At 39.6% G+C, this 19159-nt stretch overlaps 1 protein-coding gene across 1 annotated transcript in view; it reads left to right on the top strand.

Moving 5' to 3' along the window:
- Positions 1 to 14556, top strand: part of SLC10A7 (solute carrier family 10, member 7) — a 155302-nt gene extending 140746 nt beyond the window's left edge. Inside the window, exons 11-12 of the mRNA XM_010576340.1 lie at positions 9854 to 9999; positions 13303 to 14556. Of these exons, the coding sequence (XP_010574642.1) occupies positions 9854 to 9999; positions 13303 to 13347 (191 nt within the window). The 3' untranslated portion in view covers positions 13348 to 14556. The remainder of the gene's footprint in view (positions 1 to 9853; positions 10000 to 13302) is intronic.
- Positions 14557 to 19159: the final 4603 nt, after the last annotated feature.

Here is a 19159-nt window from a genome sequence, read left to right as displayed (position 1 = left end):
CCAGCAGTACTAAAATGTGCATCAGAGGACAACAGTTGTTTACTGTGTTTGAACTGAAGAATCTCACCCAGGAGATCTCATTCACTTGAAGTTTACATCTCTCAATCTCGACTTGCAGAAAGAGATCGATGAATAACAATTGTCATTTCAGAGTTGCACCTCTCCAATTATTTATTTGGTTGTGTGTCTTCCCAGATGTACACGTAATTGGATCAGACAATAAAAACCAGATTGCAGGTTTTTAATGACAGCAAGCTCATACCTCTTTATAATAAAAAAAAAAAAAAAAAAAACACAAAATAAACACACATATCCATCTGTAAAATGATAATGACACAAGAGCTCTCCCTCCCCAGCAAAAACAGTTAAAGTTAATTTATCTACTTTAAGAAACTACATTATATTCAGCAGACAGCTGACAGGTTACCCTTGGGAAGATCCACGTTTGGACATGACTCAAGATTATTTTTTTTTTACCTCAAGCTGGCAGAAGCTACAAGTGTCACCCATACTAAAGCCGGCGAGTATTGAAGATGATGTTGAGTCTCCCTGAGAGAGTTGCATCTACATTTGCTGCTCTCAGTGCACCTTCTGGCAGCCAGTCTGAGCTGCTGACTCCAGACACTTCTAAAAGGGTGGGTGCAAAGATGTGAAAAATCAGCAGCAGCAGCAAAACTTAGAAATCTCTTATTACAGGATGGTCTTGGGAATCTAGCAGAGGGATCCTCCTCTAAAGGCTGCCATGACCACTGCAAGCACATAACCCTAGTCCATAGAATAGGAAGTAGTATCCCTCAGTATTTCTAGGTAGTGAGCTGTTTTCCCAAAATGCCTTCCCAAATGACTGGAGCATTAAAGCTTTTCTGGCCTCATATCTTCTTTTCTTGGCCACAGAAATCAGATGAAGAGAGAATTAAAAGAAAAACTATGCTGGTATTCGTAACATTTTTTCTTTATGAAAAGAAGTAAGTGTTTTCTTGTTTTACTATCTATAATGAATTTGTGTATCATGTTTTCCTTTGCGTCAAGGTTTCAGGAGAAAAAAAGCTTTAAAAAAATCTAATTAAAAGATAGTATGAAACAGTTTGGAGCATGATCCTTTCCTTCATGTGCTTACAAATACAATAAGAACAACTGTAAAACATTTCTAATGGCTTTTTTAATAATATGTGTAAATAAAATCCACATAATCAAAACTTTAATGCTGAGAAATCTTAGCCTCAACTATGTGTGGAAAGGGCAGTAATGTTCAAGGAAATAATCAAATCTCAGCTTTGTGTTTTTAGGACATTTGTCAATTTCCTTATCCAGAATTCCTTTCATTAGTAGGTCGTTTAACCTATTAAACTTTCAAAAAGTGTTGGCTGTAAGAATTATAGAGAAGGGAAGGAAGTGTTTAAATTCCATTTGTTTAAACTTCATAGCTTAGATATTGCTAGTGAATTACAAGGAAGAATTTACCCTGTGCCTTGAGTATGCTATGTGTATGAAGAGTGAACTGATATCCAAGCAATAAAAAAAGCATTGAAGTGCGAGGATCAGTGACAATGTTGCTATGCCTGCATTGTGGTGCCAAAATAAGGATAAATCACATTTTAAAATACGACTTATGGTGGTTCAATTCATTCTTGAATTCCCTGTTAACTAATTAATTCTACCATATTGTTAGACAGGTGGAGGTGTTTTGGAGTCTAAGGCACTAGTCTTCAGTTGTTGGTGTTAAATGTTTCATTGTTAGCAGCTGGTAAGATTGCCTCTGTTGTTCATTAAACATCACTTCCAATCTGAATGCAGCCGCTGAAAACCCAGAAATAGACAAACTGTACTTTCTTTCTCTTCCTCCCAGCTATTACATTTTTATTTACTTAAAACTTTGATAGTATCAAGATGTGCTGTTTCCTAGTAACTGTACTTACATTGCACTTAAATTACTGATTTCTGTGATGAGTATAGTGAGCCAGTTACCTGAAGAACAAGAGTTAGTAAAAGCATTCAAAGCTATTAGGTTTTCTTCTTTTTTATTCTTGTTAGAGTCATGGCAAAAGAGATTTCTTATTTCTCTTCCTCCTTCTCCTCCTTTACTTAAATACTAGACCAGTCCAGTCTCTTACAACATAGTATGGGTCTTAATGAAATTCTTGCATCCTAGCATAACTATATGGCCAATATGTGACCACGTTGCTCTGATATAGTACAGAGCCTTCCCAATAATTCTAGTCCTCCAAAACAGGTAAGTCATTTAATGTAATGCGAGGGCTTGCTGAATATTCTGGTAATCATTGTTCTTTCCTAAGGATAGGGATGAAGATGAAAATGTTTCTGAAGATTAGGGTCCATGCAGACCTCCAAACCGAACTAGGATAGCCCTCCATTCTGCAGTTTTCCCCTGCAGCTCTTCCAGACTGCGTTAACGTCTCACTAGTCACTTGTAAAACCTCCCCCTCAGATGTTTGTTTTGACCACTTTGTGAGCCTGGTTTTTTGTTTTCCATGACACTTATCACTGACCTGAAATATGGAAACATACTGAAAAAATTGTCTTTTTTTCTCTGAAAATATTTTAAGCACAAGTCTTCATAAGGATGTATGTGGGCAAAAAAACTGCTACAAACATTGCAGATCCTTCCCAATCGGAGACCAAGTATCGTATCACCTGGAGGCAGTTGTGGTGGTGCTGATGGATGATCTCTTTATACCTACTGGCAAAAGTCAGATTTCCATGGCAACACTAGGCTTTGTCACCAAGGTGTGATTGAACCAAACGTGCCCAAAACCATTGTACCATTGTAAACCATTGTCTAGCCACTGCAGATGGAATCTTACCTTGAGACTGTTATTTCCTTCTGGACAAGAGGGTAGCAAAGGTTGTCTATTACTTCTCTCAGCCTTGATTCTTTTGCAGAGCACAAAATGACCATAAGGTCTAGGATCTCTTGGTTAGGGCTAAAAGCAAAAGAAATCTCAGAGTTACAGCTGGAGTGGGGCTGGAAGAGGACTACCAAATATTCCTCTGAGGAATTTTTCACCTGGGGAAGAGCTTGGCTGCCTGTTTTAGGCTCAGCTTCAAGTAATCTGTTCTCCCTCCAATGTAATGTGATTTCATATTACATTGGAAGGTGCTTCAGCTGAAATGGGAATACTCAGTAGCAAGCGAATATTTGTATTGTTATGGGTTGTCGGATATCATTCAGCTATTCCCGTACCTGAAAGAAACTGGTCCTGAGGGAAGAGCATTTAACTTGAGTTCAGTGCATGCTTTGGAGAGGGCATGCATATAGGAAAAAGAATCCTTAACCAGTTAATTTGTCAAAAGCATCTTCTCCTATCGTGACCTCAGTATGTTGTAACAGAGTCTGAACAAGGGCAAGAAACATCTTCTATCCCTGACTAGCCTTCACAGAGGATAGACATGGTATATAAACTTCTTTCTCCTCAAAACTAACCGTAGCAATGTGATTTGCCTGGGAAGAAACAGGGAAACCCTTGAGAAAGTTTTCAAACGAGATTAGCAGCATCCTGCCATTCTGGTAGCTATCTGCATGAACAACCTTTTTCTAATCCTCTAAACTGGGTTTTGCCCAGATCTCACTGCCCTTTCCCACCATGCAGTCACTGGGCTGCATGCAATGCTATTCTGAAACTTGGCGGTAAAGTTTCAGGTGTTCATTTGGCACTGTCTTTGCAGGGGTAAGTTCAGAAACCCCCTGCTCTGGCAGCTTAGGAAGGGTTTAATGCAATATATGGCCCTCTTTACAGGCCTTTTCTCAGCTGAAAAAAACCAAATAGCTATTTGACCTACTAATGTTCCCTTCACATCAACCCCTGAGAGGATCCTTCAGAAAGAGAGTAGCATGGAGAGTGTCAGAGAAGCTACCGTTGTACACTTGATTCACTTTGTATATTGCACTTGAAGATTATGGCAATTCAGAGTTCTGAAATGCGTAGATGAGTAGAAGGGAGAACTGAAAATCCAGAGGCTAAGGCTTTTCTTCAAAGTATTTCCAGTGCCTCTGTGAGGGTTGTTTGGCATTCTGATTCCAGAATGCCTGGTGGTTCCATAGCCCTAGTGATGACCTCTTTGTTTTGCCCTAAACCTCTTTTCCTAAGAAATGCTGTAGCGTTTCGTGATTTGGAATGTGTTTCAGTAATGTAAGCAATAAATTTTTAGGATAAATTGTTTGTTATGAAGACATTGAAGGGGAAAAATCTATACAGTGAAGTATGTAAGTAGAGCATCTAGCACTAATTCTGCTTTGGGTGTGAGAGATAATGGCCTATGTTTCGGTGGTAATAAAAAATGTTCTATTAAGTTCTCTGAACCCATTGCAATGTGATAGAAAACAGCAAATGATGAAACAGTGCTTTAAGGGGAGCTTACACATTCAGCGAGCATAAAATAAACATATTAAAATAGAAAAAAACTCTGATTTCCAGTACTTATTGTTTTATCACTTCCATCATGGGTATAGGATAAAAGAAAACTCCTACTTGCTTGTTAGAAGAAGAAAGCTCCTACTTGAAGTTCTTACTTGGCAGATGTCAGTTGAAAGCTCTGCTATTGGAATATGCTGCAATGTCAAACTCTGTTGGGTAATTTTAGACAAATGTGTCATGTGTGACATGGAAATATGGCATGCTGTACATTAGTGATTTCCCAAGTGTTTGGATCAGGTAGTAATGTGCTGAGAAAGTGCTCTTTATCTCTCCACACTGTGTACTTGTATAGCAGTGGGGAAAGGCTTTTGGTAGAAATTACTTTAGTCAGAAAAAGAATCCATTTACAATATGTGCCTTCTAACATCTTTCAGACAATGCATTGTATTAAAGAGGCATTTTTTGATTAATGTTTTATAAACATTTTTCAGCATGACAGCTTAAAGTCCCTGTAAAATTGTAAATGCGTGCATAGTGCTCACTTCCATAAAGTCAAATGCCATCTCATAAAGTCTAGTTGGATCCTGTCAGTGACAGTGACACAGAATCAGTACCTTGGAGCATTAAAATTAATTTGCTTCATTTATATTACTGCAGTGATAGCTAGATGAAAAGAGTCCTATATTTAAATTCTCTTAAAAATACCTTCAAATCTTTTAGGATTTTTTATTATTATTATTTTACAGTTAACTAAATGTAGTGAAGTACAGCATAATATTTTCATGGGCCTTTTAAGAAGGTGACTACGAAATGTGAAAGTAGCAAAGGGGAAAAGGGAGGATGTGGGAGGTTATACTGGGTGCAAAGCTGGAGGAAGAATAAGTAGCTTTCAGTTGTGCAGGCTACTAGAGGAACAGTGGTCTTTGACCAGGGCTGATAAACCACGGCCTTGGAGCCAAACTGGAATACCCTGGAGCAATGGAGAGCAAACAGGGCTTTCCTATACCACACTGTAAGAGCAGGCCTCTCACTCTTCCTTGCCATTGTTGAAGGGCACAGATAAATAGCTTTTCTCTCGGTAGCTCTTCCTCAGGTTTGCAAAGTTCTTACGTGAAATGGGCTGAGTGAGGACGCAAACAGGGAGAAAAATGAAACGTGCTGCATATCACAGGCCTAACAGACTTCTCTCAGTTGCAGTGGGACTGTGATTTTCGTGCCCACTGCGCTTAGTGGAGCTTAGTGATTTTAGTGGAAGTACCCAAAATTCACACTGCTGCAAGCGAGCAGAATCAAAGGTCTCGGGAAGCAAAACCAAGCAGGCTAGAAGCATGGGAGTGGAGAAGAGGAGGAAGAAGGAGGAAGGGAGAAAATACAAACAGGAGAAGAAAAAGAGCCTCTGAATACCTGAGCCAAAGAGCAAGGAGGAAGATGGGAACACGGGGGAGCACTGGTAGGATAAACGTAGCCAAACAAAGGAGAAGAGGGAAATCCAGGGTAGAAAGCTAGGAATACCAATGATCTTGTTTGTAAGGGATGATCTCAGTGCTTCCTTCCTTCCGCTACAGCTCTCCGTAGTCCTGGTCAGGTGAGGTGCTGTTTTCTTACCCAGCTGGGTATCACATTTCTTCTTTCTTTGGAGGAGGATGGGATACAACCCTGATTTGCGCCTGTCACAGTGTTTGGTCAGCTCTCATCCAGGACTTGGACAGACAATCGCACAACAAGGCTGTTTAAAAGATTTTGGCAACTCAACAGTTTGTTACACCCCTACTTTGAGTAAAGCTGCCCAAGTTGGCACCAGACCACAGAGGAGCGCTTTGTCATTCAGTTCTCATGACATGTAGTGAGTGAGGGTGTTTGGCAGAGGAGTTGAACCAAGCTGCTGGAAGCCTATAACTTAATAAACCACAGCAACATGAATGGGTGTTTGTGGCATGAGCCTTCAGACCATGGCAGCAGTCTTAAAACTTATCGAAAAGATTGTCTATGTAAACTGATAATGCTAGTGTTTCTCCTCCAATGTCAATCAAGATGAAGACCCATAGAAGTCAGTCCAATTACCCTGAAATGCAGATAAGCAAGATTAATGCCTCTGTGAAAACAAAACGAAAAATCCTTACAGGCATTATTCTTTATACATGTGAGTGCAGCCTTAATGCTCCAGATGGCAAATAAATACCCTAGTGATATTGGGGGGTGGCAGAAGGGAGGAGTTGCTGTGTACTTTGAGGAAACTTAACACTAAAGTAGTGATCTGGGGTTTAATATATGTGATTTGATCCTGTGCAAAATTTTAGTTATCTTACACTTAGTGTAGCTATCATACTCCATTAGCACTGGAGGCAATGTGCTATAAAAGATGAGGAAAAGAGCGGACAGCCCAAAATAAAGATCACCATATCCATTTTGGTTAGCACCTTCAGTCCTTGCTATCTATCTGAAAGATTTAAACTCATCTCACTCACTTTATTAGGTTTTTTTATAGCTGTGCCTGTTCATGTCACTACACTTTGTCAGTGTTTCTGTTACGGCTTCTCTTAGTGCTACTTCATGATCTCATCTTGAAAATGCATTACGGGCTAAGGTTCAGCACACAGCATCGGCCCCGGCATTATAACGTCACTTTTCTTCCTTTGGTTGGGATTTGGTTTTCATTTTGTTTGGGGTTTTTTCCAAGTATTTTATACATATATTTAAAAAAAATACAGGTGTGGGGGTTTTTTTAAGAGAGGGAAAAGCAACTATTATAATATGTTTTTCCTAATTAGCAATTTGCATGAGTTTTATGTGTTTGGAAGACATTAGCAGTCATACTGATGCTTGCAGTTACTATGTATTGCTACGAAAAAGTTTAGACAACATTTTTGAAAATAAATAAAACCCATGCTGTTTTGTTTAGCTTTATGGTTGTATTACTGACATGAGCATTTGTGACTAGTCTGTGGATCTCTGTCATGAAATATTTTCTGAGAGAGTTGCATACTGGCAAAGTTGGAATTATAAAAATCAGAATGTGCATAAGAAGGCAACAGGGCTTTTTCTTTGCATTGAACTAATGCTTACCTGCAAAAATGATTACTATTTCTGCTTTTCACCAGTTAGTTTTTCCTGGTAAATAACAGGAACTTTAATTGCACATTAGTAGCTTACAGGAACCTATTGTTGTGACATGTATTTAAATAAGCTGTGAATTAAGAACCTCTTCCCACCCAGTGATCTAATTATATTGTCACGCTAATTATAGTATTTTGTATTTATATTTGACAACTTTAATTTTCTTTTCCTAGTTTACTGAAATAGCTTTCCTCTAGAGAATTTACCTTTTAGGCTGGAATTTCTCATCTTTTCTTTCATAAAATGTACAGTAATTTAAAGCATGTCTAAGTCACTTTGGATCCATTCTGTTCACATCTCTGCCGTTAGTTTTCTGTGTGATCTTAGGCTAGTCATTTTAGTGTTCTCTGATTCTCTGTAGGAGTCCTGTTCAGCTTACTAAAGTGTTTTTGGATCTATGGATGAAATTGCACTACCAAAACACCAGGTACTGTCTTACAAACATAAATATAGCATGTTCATAGCTTGGAACTCTAGTTTATTTTTCTGTGGTTAGAGAACAGAGAAGGACCCACAAGGGTCAAGTTGAGACTTGGAAACAGGCAATAAAACCTTTATCTGTTTACAAAAACAGTATGATGGGCATTTGAAGTAAATTACAATCCTTAATATAATGCAAATTCCCATTTAATTTCTATCCAAATACTATCTATTCCCAAGCCCCAGAAATTAGTGTTAATAATAAGCAGCCCTATTGTGTGATAGGTCCATGATGTTATTTTGAAGGTAATTATATTGAAATTAAACATGCAAGCCTTTAGCTATTTGATTTAATCTTTCCCTGGAAATATCCATGTAAGTAAAGGCTACTAGTATGGGGATGAGAATGTTAGTGGTGTAATGTGATGAAGTTAATCAAAATAATTACATGAAATAGTGCTGTGGAAATACCATGAAGTTTTCAGCAAGTCTAGACATGTGTCAGCAATAGTGGGACACTGGTGGAGTGGTAATATTCAATGAATAAGCTGTCTCCTCACATAGGGAGGATGCAACTTTTATTAAGGGAAACCTGAAAGGGTGTTGAGAACAGGAATTTATCTGAGGCATTGAGAAAAGATTATGTAAACATGGCAACTTTGGCTGATCTGAAACATCTACTAATGGGGGAATGGAGAGCATGTGACACAAAGCTCAGCTTTTTGTTATTGCTAAGAGAGGAGACACATAGATAAGCTCTGTGAAAACTGTGTGTAGTCTGCTTCTCTGCAAGGTTGATATTGGCAGAAAATTCCTAGAATGACATTTAAGATGAGGGACAAAATAAGGTATGTTCTCAGGGGGCTCCTGAGGAATTGCAGCTGCTCTTGTTGGCGACTATGCAAATGCCTGGTCAAGCAAGACAGAGATGGCTGCAAGTTTCACCTACACCTCTGCTTTGTGGAGCATGGTAGCTCCAAGTTCCAAGATTTTGACAGATAATTTTGAACAATAACATGTTCAAAGTAAACATAATCAGTTTCATCACTGCAAAACTAAATCGAATTTAATTTTACATAGCACATCATCAAGTGGGAAGATTATGTGTGGAGATGTCTAATAGAATTAGCACTGTTGAGTGCAAATTCAAGCTCTTAGGAAAAATGGCCCATCTCTAGCTCTTAACACACACTTCTTCCAGCATCTAGCAACTTCTGTACTCCAGCGGCTCCCTAACTCTTCAATAGGCATGACCACTTCATATTGCTCACTCAGTTTACTAAACCTTTTCTGTCTCATGCTGTATCTCTTCTGGAACATAGAGGTAGAGCAGAGAGTTTTGTTCTCTAACACGAGCATTCACTTGCAGAGTACTTGACACTCTACCCTGACTGCATGAATCAGTCAAAGCTGGGAAGGCTGTCATTTGGATACTCACCAACTGGCAGGGAGTGTGCCAGTAAAATACAACCCTTCTCCAGTGGTGAACAGACTGAAGAAAGGTTACAAGCAGGAGTCGGGCAGGTTGGATGGAGGACAATCATGAAAACATGAAACAGAGCAGAGTGAGAGGAAGTAGCAAATAAGCAGTACAGAACTATGCTCAGCAACTGAACAGTCAAGCTATAGCAGAATGTATTTTATATCAAGTCTTCAGCAGGAGTTTGACAGCTATTAGCATAATTAGAAAAGATCTTTTATGGCATTCCCCTACTCCTTCCTTTCTGCCACAGAACTTTCTCTGCCGTGTATTTTTTTTTGTTCATGTTCTTGCTGGTTTGTTTGGGTTGGTTTTTTTTTTATATAAAACTTCTGAGTCTTCATTTTGTTTCTTTGGGTTTGGGGGTTTTTTTTTGGTGAAACGTCAATGCAACATAAAATTCTTTGCTTTTATCTGGAGCTCAGAGTCTGAGGTGAGAGTCTGTCTCCTGTTTTTCTGCCTGCAGGGATTCCAATGCTGAAGATAGTATTTGCGGGTTATGAGCACCTGTCCTTAATTTCCGTCCCCTTGCTCATCTATCATCCTGCTCAGATTCTTCTTGGCAGTCTGTTGGTACCAACAATAAAATCTTGGATGGTTTCTAGGCAAAAGGTAAGAATTGCTGGTTTTGATTTATAATGGAAAGCGTGCTATGAGTCAAAAAATACCTAAACACATCTTAAACTCTTCAGGTTCCTTCTTGGAGCTTCCATGGTAGGGATTTTCCTGTTTCTTTACTTCCTTTATGACAGCGATGGTCACAGTAGTATCAAAATAAAAATGCTGAACTTCATCCCCCTTGGCTCTGAAAAGGTTCAAATCTTGATGTTAGACCTCTACAGTTAGTTCAAATTATGAATTTGGGTTACGCCCAATAAGAATGGCTCTATCTTTAGCTAATAATCACAGCTTTGGATCTCCCTTACGGAGAATTGACAAAGATCTGTCCACTGGCATGGGAGCTGGGGAAATCAGGTAAAATGAGGGCACTTTCTGAATTGAATTGAAGCAGGATGAAGACTTTTAAATTTATTTTCTTTCTACTTGGGTCACCCTTTACAACAGCAAGAAGTCTACAGGAGTCTGATGCATCACATTTCATGCCAAAATTATGGCATGGGATGGCTCATAGGGTTATAGACTATAACCTAGAGGTTTTTGCATCGACATCACTGACTGACATGCTTATTTCAGTACAAATTGAAGATATTGACATCTGACAGCCATTCTGTGATCTATATGAAATAATTGCAATGGTTTTAGTCAGGTTCTCAGAGCAGTAGTAACCACCTTACAGAAAGCTAGTACGTGCAACTGATATTAATGCTGTCTTTAATGTTCTGAGATAATAAGGATCAAGAAACTGTGGCAACTGAAGCAGTCTTTGACAGCCATTTTAGGTGAAGATTGAGACCTGCTGTGGGAAGCCCAGCACCACCAGTACCCTGCATTCTCCACTTGTCAGTGGAGAAATTTTTTTTTGTAACTTCCATGTTTCTGATTTTCAGCAAAACCCAACAGGCTGCCGTTTTACCAGCTTCACTCCACTAAAGTCATCTTGCTAACTTGAATGATAAAATTCCCCAAAACAATGATTTTTTTGTGGCTCCACTTTTGGTTACCTGAATTGTAAAGAGCAGGAAAACTCAGTTTTCAGGAACCGAGTCCAGAAATCAGACCTGTTAAGATATACTTATCGTAGCATCTGAAAATGGAAATTTGACAATCATATGTCATTTCTCCATCAGTCTGGAAGTCATGATTTTTTTTTAAATCGGAAATTGTCACAGGTTGCGTAAAGAAAATTCCACGCTATTCCTGCAGAAAGATAGCCTGAAGTTGACACTACTGGTGACAGAACGATCCCTGCAATGCTGGCTTCTCTTCAGCATCTAACTGCTCTCTGCTGCCAAGACCAGGAGTGGGGCTGGAGCTCATCCAGACCTTCCCGATCCTCAGGGTGGTAATGGCCTTTAGGGGCTGCTGTCAGTTGCTGCAAGTTAACACAGCCTTTGAACAGGGCATCAGAAAAGTCAACCAGTACTGGAGAGATTTAAAGTTCACCAGCACTAGTTTCTTATTCATTAAGCATCAAATAAACCTCCTGTGCTAATCAGACTGTAATGCTACCGTAGAACCACTTTGGGGGATTGTTGTTCTGTAGCAGCAGTTTCTTCAGTTGGTCTTCTGTATTATTCACAAATGTTATTTTAATTACTCTTTGAAAAAAATCAATGAGGTTGGGTCTGGTACAGTTGCAATAAGTATAATAGAAGTGAATGTTGTGACGGGATAATGGTCTCCCGCTTTGAAAATAAACATGTCATCATCACCCTTGATGTTTATTTTCTATAAACACCTTGGCTTCATTTTGGCATCTCTCTTGCAGGGGAAGACGGTTATCCAGTCACAGTACTCAACTGCAGTGACATTCTTACTTAATTATGATAGTACATGTGATCTGGTTGTATGAAATTGAATTTAAATATTTAGAGGTTCATCTACACTAAGGTATTTCTAGTTTGTAAATATGGCAGCAGAATCTGCCAAACTACAAAGTTAAAAAATCGTTTCCCCAAACAAAATGCAGAATGATGTCTCTCTCCAAAGTCTCTTGCTGAATAATATCCAAAAGACTAATCTCAAATGGCTAGATTTAACAATAGTTAAATGCTGGTGTTTCTGAAAGCTGGTGTTTCTTAGGGGAATATAGCCTATTTATTTTTAAAGGTTTGGATTTTTTTAAGGGTTTACACTTGTGCTGGAGCGTTTTTCAAGCAGTGCTTACAAGCTTTAAATATACAATATTAAAGGTTAATATCTACAATAAGAAGACCCATCAGACATCTCTCAGACTGAAAACTGCTTGGTTAGCTAACCCTCCAGAAATCATAAGTCTCTTGATTGACAGGCAAATGCCAGTCTGTCAGGGCACTTCACCCAAAAGACTATGGAAAACAGAGGTTCCAAATTTTGGGAATTTGCAAATGTCATGAATTTCCCTCTCACTCGGGCCTATTCGTCCTGGACAAGAAAGCACTGAGCTTTTTTGTTGCAAAGCACACCAACAACAGGCATCCTTCACAGTGACCACATCGGTATACAGGAGCAGCTGAAAACCTAACACCTTTTAAGCCTGTCACATTTGCCTCCTAAGTTAGAGAGGCTGCTTCCTGCCAAGCTAGAAGCATGATCACCTATCATTTCAGTTGAACTTGCGTCACGCACTAAATAAATAGTTCAGCTACCATAGTTGGCCAGCCCTGCAGGGAACATAGAGCTGGACCCTGCCATCAAATAAAGGCATGTGGTTTCTTTCCTCCTCAGTAAGAGCAGCCTAGAGCTACAAAGACATCAGGTGTCCCCTGGCATAAGATCACCTCTGGACTGATGGATTTTGGCTTATTCTTACCTTTTCTCAGAAAGGAAGGTATAAACATCAGAGGTGTGTGACATCTACCACTGCAGCAGTGACTATACTCTGAGCAGGCTTCGAGCCACATGGAAGGAGGCCAGGGAACACAAAGGTGTTGGCAGAAATTTTCTTCGCAGTCTTTCCCTAAGTGGGTCAGAAGCTCTTGTATCTGTGCCACAAGTGGTTTGAGTGGGGTCCAAATAGTTGCTTTCTAAAAGACATCTGAGACCCACCTCCGCTTCCGTCACTGGCACTGTAGCTGTATTCCTTGTGGTTCCTCTGTTAAGGCTATCTGTATGGGAGGAGGTTGTGATGCGCTATCAGAGATAAAAACATCATCGCAAAACTGAGTGGCCTGTCAGCTGCGTGCTGACTCCTCACTTGGCCTCCCAGAAGTACATGCAGCATCTTATTGCCCCTTATAAATAAAAATCTTGTCTTGTGCTGTTGGTTGTCTTTTAAGAACGTAAAAAAGTGACTGTTTTGTTTGCTGTTCACAGGCACTGAAGTTAACCAGGCAGCCCAAAGCACCCGTGAAGGTATAATTATGGAGACGGCCTGTGTCACAGTGAATGTATATATGTACTATACTGTACACACAGACAATTGAGACAACTGGGTATTTGTGAATGTTGCTTCAGTGCATATTTTATTTTTATATATATATATATATATTAAAAAGATACCTGTTAAGTGCCTTACAGATGCATTTTTGGCAAAAGCATTGTTTCAGGAAGCCACTTTGTTGGTTACTGCAAGAGGTTGTACAGTATTTTGGAGTCCTTTAGTTTTTATTTTTCTAACTGAGTGAATGGTCATGACTAACGGCTGTTTCTTCCATTGCCCCTGCTTTGAAGCCAGGTGCACCAGCTGTAAGTCTCTGTTTTAAACTAGCCAAAATGACCAGAAGCCTATCCCACTGCTATCTTACCCTGGGGAAGAGCTTTCTGAAGGCTTTTTTCAAGATTGACTTGAATTTCTGTGTGACTCTGTTACACTCCCTAGTCATATGACTGTGACATGCCTTTTTCTTCTGAGTTTGTGTATACTCAGCATGGGGCCATCCATTGGATAGAAGCTGAGAAGCATGAATTATTTGCATTTGTTGACACAGTTGTCTAGACATTCCTTCAAAGTTAATGGTTTCTCAAGAAAACTCTTTCAATTCCATTGTATGATATTGTGCCATTGTATATCTTAAATGCCTCATAAGCTTCTTCAAAGAAATGGTCTGGTGTTTGGGTTATGAGTGAAGTATTTGTGTTTGCAGCTAGGAGATCTTTTATAATTTACCCCTGAAGAACACAAATCTTTGTTTTTCTTTTTTCTTTTCCTTCCCCCGGTGCAATGCACAGAGATCTGCGGTGACAGAATTTAGGATGCTAATATTGAAACAGAGCCTTTATTGTAGTAAGCCAACCTATGTTTTCTGTATTGCTGCATTGGTAATGAATAATAGCTTGTGAGGACAAGAAAGTTGATGGGGTTTTTTTTCTGGTTTTTTTTTTTCTCCAATTAAAAGGATCCTCACAGTAACAGAAATGCTATCTTAGCTAATTTGACAATCAGTCACAACTTTTTTTGGAAAATAAAATGTTACTCTCTTTAATAAACTTATAGAAAAAAATACAAAATACTATTTCTAAGAAGAGTGTTGAAGAGAAAGGAACACAGTCATACATTTAAACATAGAGCCAGCACTGCATCTTGTCTGGGAGATTAAGATTTCAGAAGCATACGCTAGTCCAGACTCTGAGGTGCACCCATCTGCAAAAACTGTGCTGGCAATTGTGCATTAAAACGTTAAGGAACGAAGGAAATAGGTCAAACTGGGATCGATATAAATGCAGAAGTTTCATGTGTGTCATGGTTAACGTTGCAGTTAATGGTGCAACTGAGTGCAAACACCTAGGAGGAGATCTTTAGCACACAGATGTGAATTATCATAGCTCTGATAAGGCTATAGCCATTTACACAAGCTAAAGATCTTTTGTATGACAATAGGCATGTGAAATTCATATCCTTTTGCCTTAGTGAAAACAACTGTGTTTGGTTTACCTAGTCTGTTATTCCTAGTCCGTTATTCCTGCGAACAACAGGAAAGCAATCTGGTACCAATCATCGGTGCTTTACCTGATGGTCAGTCAGTGCAAGACTGCTCTGTTGCCATCTGTATGAGAAACTACTGGGAGCTGACAGCGTCACCTTGTTCAGAATTATCATCACCAATAAAACGACCATGTAACGAAGGTACGTGAGGTGGCAGCAGGCTGAATTCTTTCATTCCCTGGAAGGGGGATCAAGCTCTGCACACTGAGCAGACGGGAGGGCTGAGGGACACTGTCCACCGCCCCTGTTCCCCAGGGCTGTGCTCTCTTCTCGCTAGCCAGTGATGCAAAGGGCTGCGGGCAGCGAGCTCACAGTTTTGATCAGTGCATTCCTAGATAGCATGGTCAGATCCACCCACAGGCCAACCTGTGAGGTAGTTGGAGAGAACAGCGTGTATGTTCTTGGGGCCAAATTCAAGGTTCCCCCTCCTTAAGCATGCTAACTGGGAACTGGCTCCATGAGGGAAAAAATTCCTTTATCTGGGCTTAAAAACCCTGCTTGCAGCAGGGAGTCCAGACTCAGGACAGTTTCTTTTTGTCCTGTTTCCATAAACCGGAACTTCCAGAGTATATAAGGACTTAATCCTAATCCCACTGAAATCGATGACTCTATTGGTTTTGAATGGCAAAGCAACAGGCCCAGAAAGAGTGCTCGCTTATTTTAAATCTACAGGAAGAGTTCAAGCATACAGTAACTTACTGTGGTTGTGTCAATGCTAAACAGTCGGAACACTGCAAGTACCCTTACTGAGCTACCTCTACTTACTGAATCTCCGACTTTCAGTGCATCCAACAACTTGCTTAGATTCCACTGAACACATCCTTTTTTCTTTGTGAAATTTTTTCTACGTTTAAGAATATTTCAAACTGGTTTAAGATGGAGTTTTGTTAGAGCCTTTACAAAGTCCTTGTTGATTGCTTGGGGCAGCCTAAATATTGTGTATGAGTTTTGGAGGTGTTGGTCTAAAGGGAATATAAGGCAAAACTGAAATACATATTTTAAATCTGTACTTAATGAAACTTAATTATGCATATCAATTCTGTTATGTTTAAAGACTGTTAAGATATTTGGTTTATGTCTTGTTATTATCCTTATATGTCTTCAATAAACAGAATGGTTTTGAATTTAATTCTGTTACTAAGAAAACAAGATAAAATTACTTATTCTCTAGGTCAACTTTTTACCTCTGTTACCTACATTTTGTTCTTTTGTGGGTAAGCTTTTAAACTGTTTGCTTGTTCTTTAAAAAAAAAAAAAAAAATCCGTGAACTGTACAGAAATATTTTATGAACTAAACTTGGGGAAAGAAAGTCCTCAGAATACTGCAAATTACCATCAACTGAAAATTAATTCATTGAACTCCACCAGTTTTTCAGTAGAGGGTTAGAGCAGTGCTGGATCTTTTCAACTTCTTGGCTTTAAATTTAACTGAGAAATATCTGGTATTGAACATCATCAGGCAAAACTGATGGCAAACGAGAACTTTGCCCATGTTAAAACATAAGGATTTTCTTGGTCGTCAACACTTCTTATCTTCTGCATATCTGTAATCCCATCTAATGATAGCAGAGGCAAAAAACACCCAAACAATAGAAGAGCACTTCAGAGGTCACAGGGAATTTTAGCACTTTGTGTTGAGTTACTCATTTCCCTTTTTGTGCACTAAATTGAGAAGCTTTTGATGACCCCAGTAATAGGTCCAAGATAAATCATTTTTTATGTAGTTAAAATCAGTGTTTTCTCTTACAGATCCTTTAGTTAATGCAAATAGGTTATATGACAGAAAAGGCAATCTCAGCAGACGCTGCACAGTTGTGCTTGTTCATAGAGCAAAAAGAGGGTAATCCAGCAGCTTGGTTTTACAGAAGTAGTCCCCTACATTATTCTGGCAGTCAGGGAAGGAGGAGCTGTTAGTTTTATTTGTGTATGGTTTTCTGTGGAAGTATCTTGACAGCAGGAGGTTAGAAGGCAAGATGAAATATTGGCTGTCTGCAAGCACATTTATTTATGTGCAAGTGCATACGTGCATAAGAGATGAGCAGTTATATATGTAGAAATCACTAGAAAGGACCAAGTCCCTGGTATACATTTCTTTGCAAGACTGCATATGGAGAAAGAGCTACTTTTTGGATGTTATTCTGACATTAAAAATGACATTTCAGACACTGAATTGTGTTTTGTATTGAATCATAATCTCATACAGAACCTTTACAGCAGACGATCGCAGCATTGTATTTGTAAACTGTAGGCTATTTTGCACTTAAATAGATGTTGATGCGTTTGGGAATTACAGCACAGTAAAGGGCTAAATCATGGTTTCTCCATTTTGTTATAATCCAAATGCATTTATATTACTATTATTATAAAGTGCCAGAAACACATACAGTCCCTCGCAAACACGTTAAATAGACAAGAGACTAAGTTCTGCCCTTGGTTACACTTGCACATCTCCAGTGAAAGGGCTGTTAAGCTGCAGAGTGGTCTCCCTAGGGAAGCTGTTTGAAAAGCCCTGCCACTGTTCACATGACTAGAGTAAATGAAGAGTATTTTACCTCAGATTTGATGGCCTGCCCTTTCCAGCATCTAACAAACCAAGTCTCTTTTGTCCTTATTTCCACGGGTAGCCCTGATCTGCCAGACGAAAACTACAGCATCATACCAGAACAATGTCACAAGAGGGAGGTTGTCTCCTCTTTGCCATTTTCCTGCTTAAACCACGTTATCACTTGTGATCATTAGACTGTGACTTCTCTGAGGAGGCATTTTGAATTAAATTCTTCAAAGTTTATGGGTATGGTTCCTGCAAAATTCTCATTCAACAGAGAACACCCTGCAGGATGGTGAGTAATCTTCTGGAGTAGCGTGGACAAGGACTGTCCATTGGCTTTAGATGTGCAGGACTAGAGAAAGCAATGCCAGGAAATGCAGGTGCAAGGCATCGCTACAGGCAGGTCTGCTTCATGCTGGCAGCTAGAGCTGTAGCAGAGGTCATGAAAGCAGCCTCTAAATTGTTCTCTTGCCAGAAAGGTGGAGAGTGAGATCTTCAGTGAGAAGTGAAATTAAATTTGTTAGTGATTAAAAGGACAAGAGAGATGTGTTGGAAGCAATTGGTGCCAATGAGGCCTCTCGGCTGCTCCCCTAAGCAAATTGCAGTCTCGGTGGAATATCAGCTTCTCAGTCCATCAAATTGCAGTAATCAAGTCTGGAGCTGATGGGAGCATGAGTCACCACTTAATTTTCTCATCAGCAGAGGCCAAGTTTTCAAAATATTTTTAGACGCGTTTCCGCAGAGGTTTCTGCCAGCCAGTGACCTATAGAGTGACAAGAAAATGAGCAATAGCTGCTGTTGAATCAGGCTCTGCTCCCTGCCACCTACCCTACTGACTGCAGTTTTGGGCAGGGAGGGCTGGTAGATCAAAGGCTTTTGGCGCTGTTATGCAGAGAAGAGCCCCACTGAGTTGATCTCAGCACCTGGGTTCATTAAGTAATAAAATAATCTGTTAATTCTTAGGCTATCTGGTAGGTTCAAATCAACCCTGACTCCGTGTTGCAAGCCCAGACCAGAAGCAGGCATGAGATTAGAAATTGATTGTGATCCCTGCACAGAGAGACAGCAGATACCCAACAGCTGCAGGACAGAGAAGAGGCTGTGCATCTCCTGAGGATCCTGTGCTGGTGCATATTGTCCGCTCTTTACCTGTGTTGAAATTTGCCACCTCGCACAACCATTTTTCACCCAGTTAAGAAGAAGAAGAAAAAGCTTCTTTGGATGGCATTCTCTGTGGGTGGGCTCCATAACTGTAACAAAATCAAAGGCCTGCAGATGTTAGCATGCTGATGTTAGTTCGTGTCTAACAGAAAACTTGCTATTTATGGTCAGTTTTCTTATGAAACAGTTCCAAATTCTAAGGGAAATCAGCTTTCTTAAAAGGGAAGAAAATGGGCTGCCTCAAAGGAAAGACTATTTCATTGATAGAATTAAAAAAATTATGGAGGTCATGTGAGAACTGGCCTTTTGCCAGAAGAATTGCAGGAAATAAAATTTGAGAGTCCCATGACAATAATTGGGTATGAAATTCTATTGACAAAAGCTTTTGCAGTTCTGTGTTCCCTCCGTTTCTTAGCATTGTGACTGCAGTCCTTTCCCATGTGTCCTTTGTCTGGTGCACAGCCCATACCCAACAGGTTACAAAATTCTATCTTATTTCCCAGTGCCTTCCCAGTGTAGTTTTGCCACTTCTTGTCAAC

The sequence above is a fragment of the Haliaeetus leucocephalus genome, unplaced genomic scaffold, assembly GCF_000737465.1.
Source record: "Haliaeetus leucocephalus isolate CR32 unplaced genomic scaffold, Haliaeetus_leucocephalus-4.0 Scaffold21, whole genome shotgun sequence".
In the NCBI taxonomy this organism is placed as follows: Eukaryota; Metazoa; Chordata; class Aves; order Accipitriformes; family Accipitridae; genus Haliaeetus; species Haliaeetus leucocephalus.
This window is presented reverse-complemented; position numbering and strand designations above follow the sequence as displayed.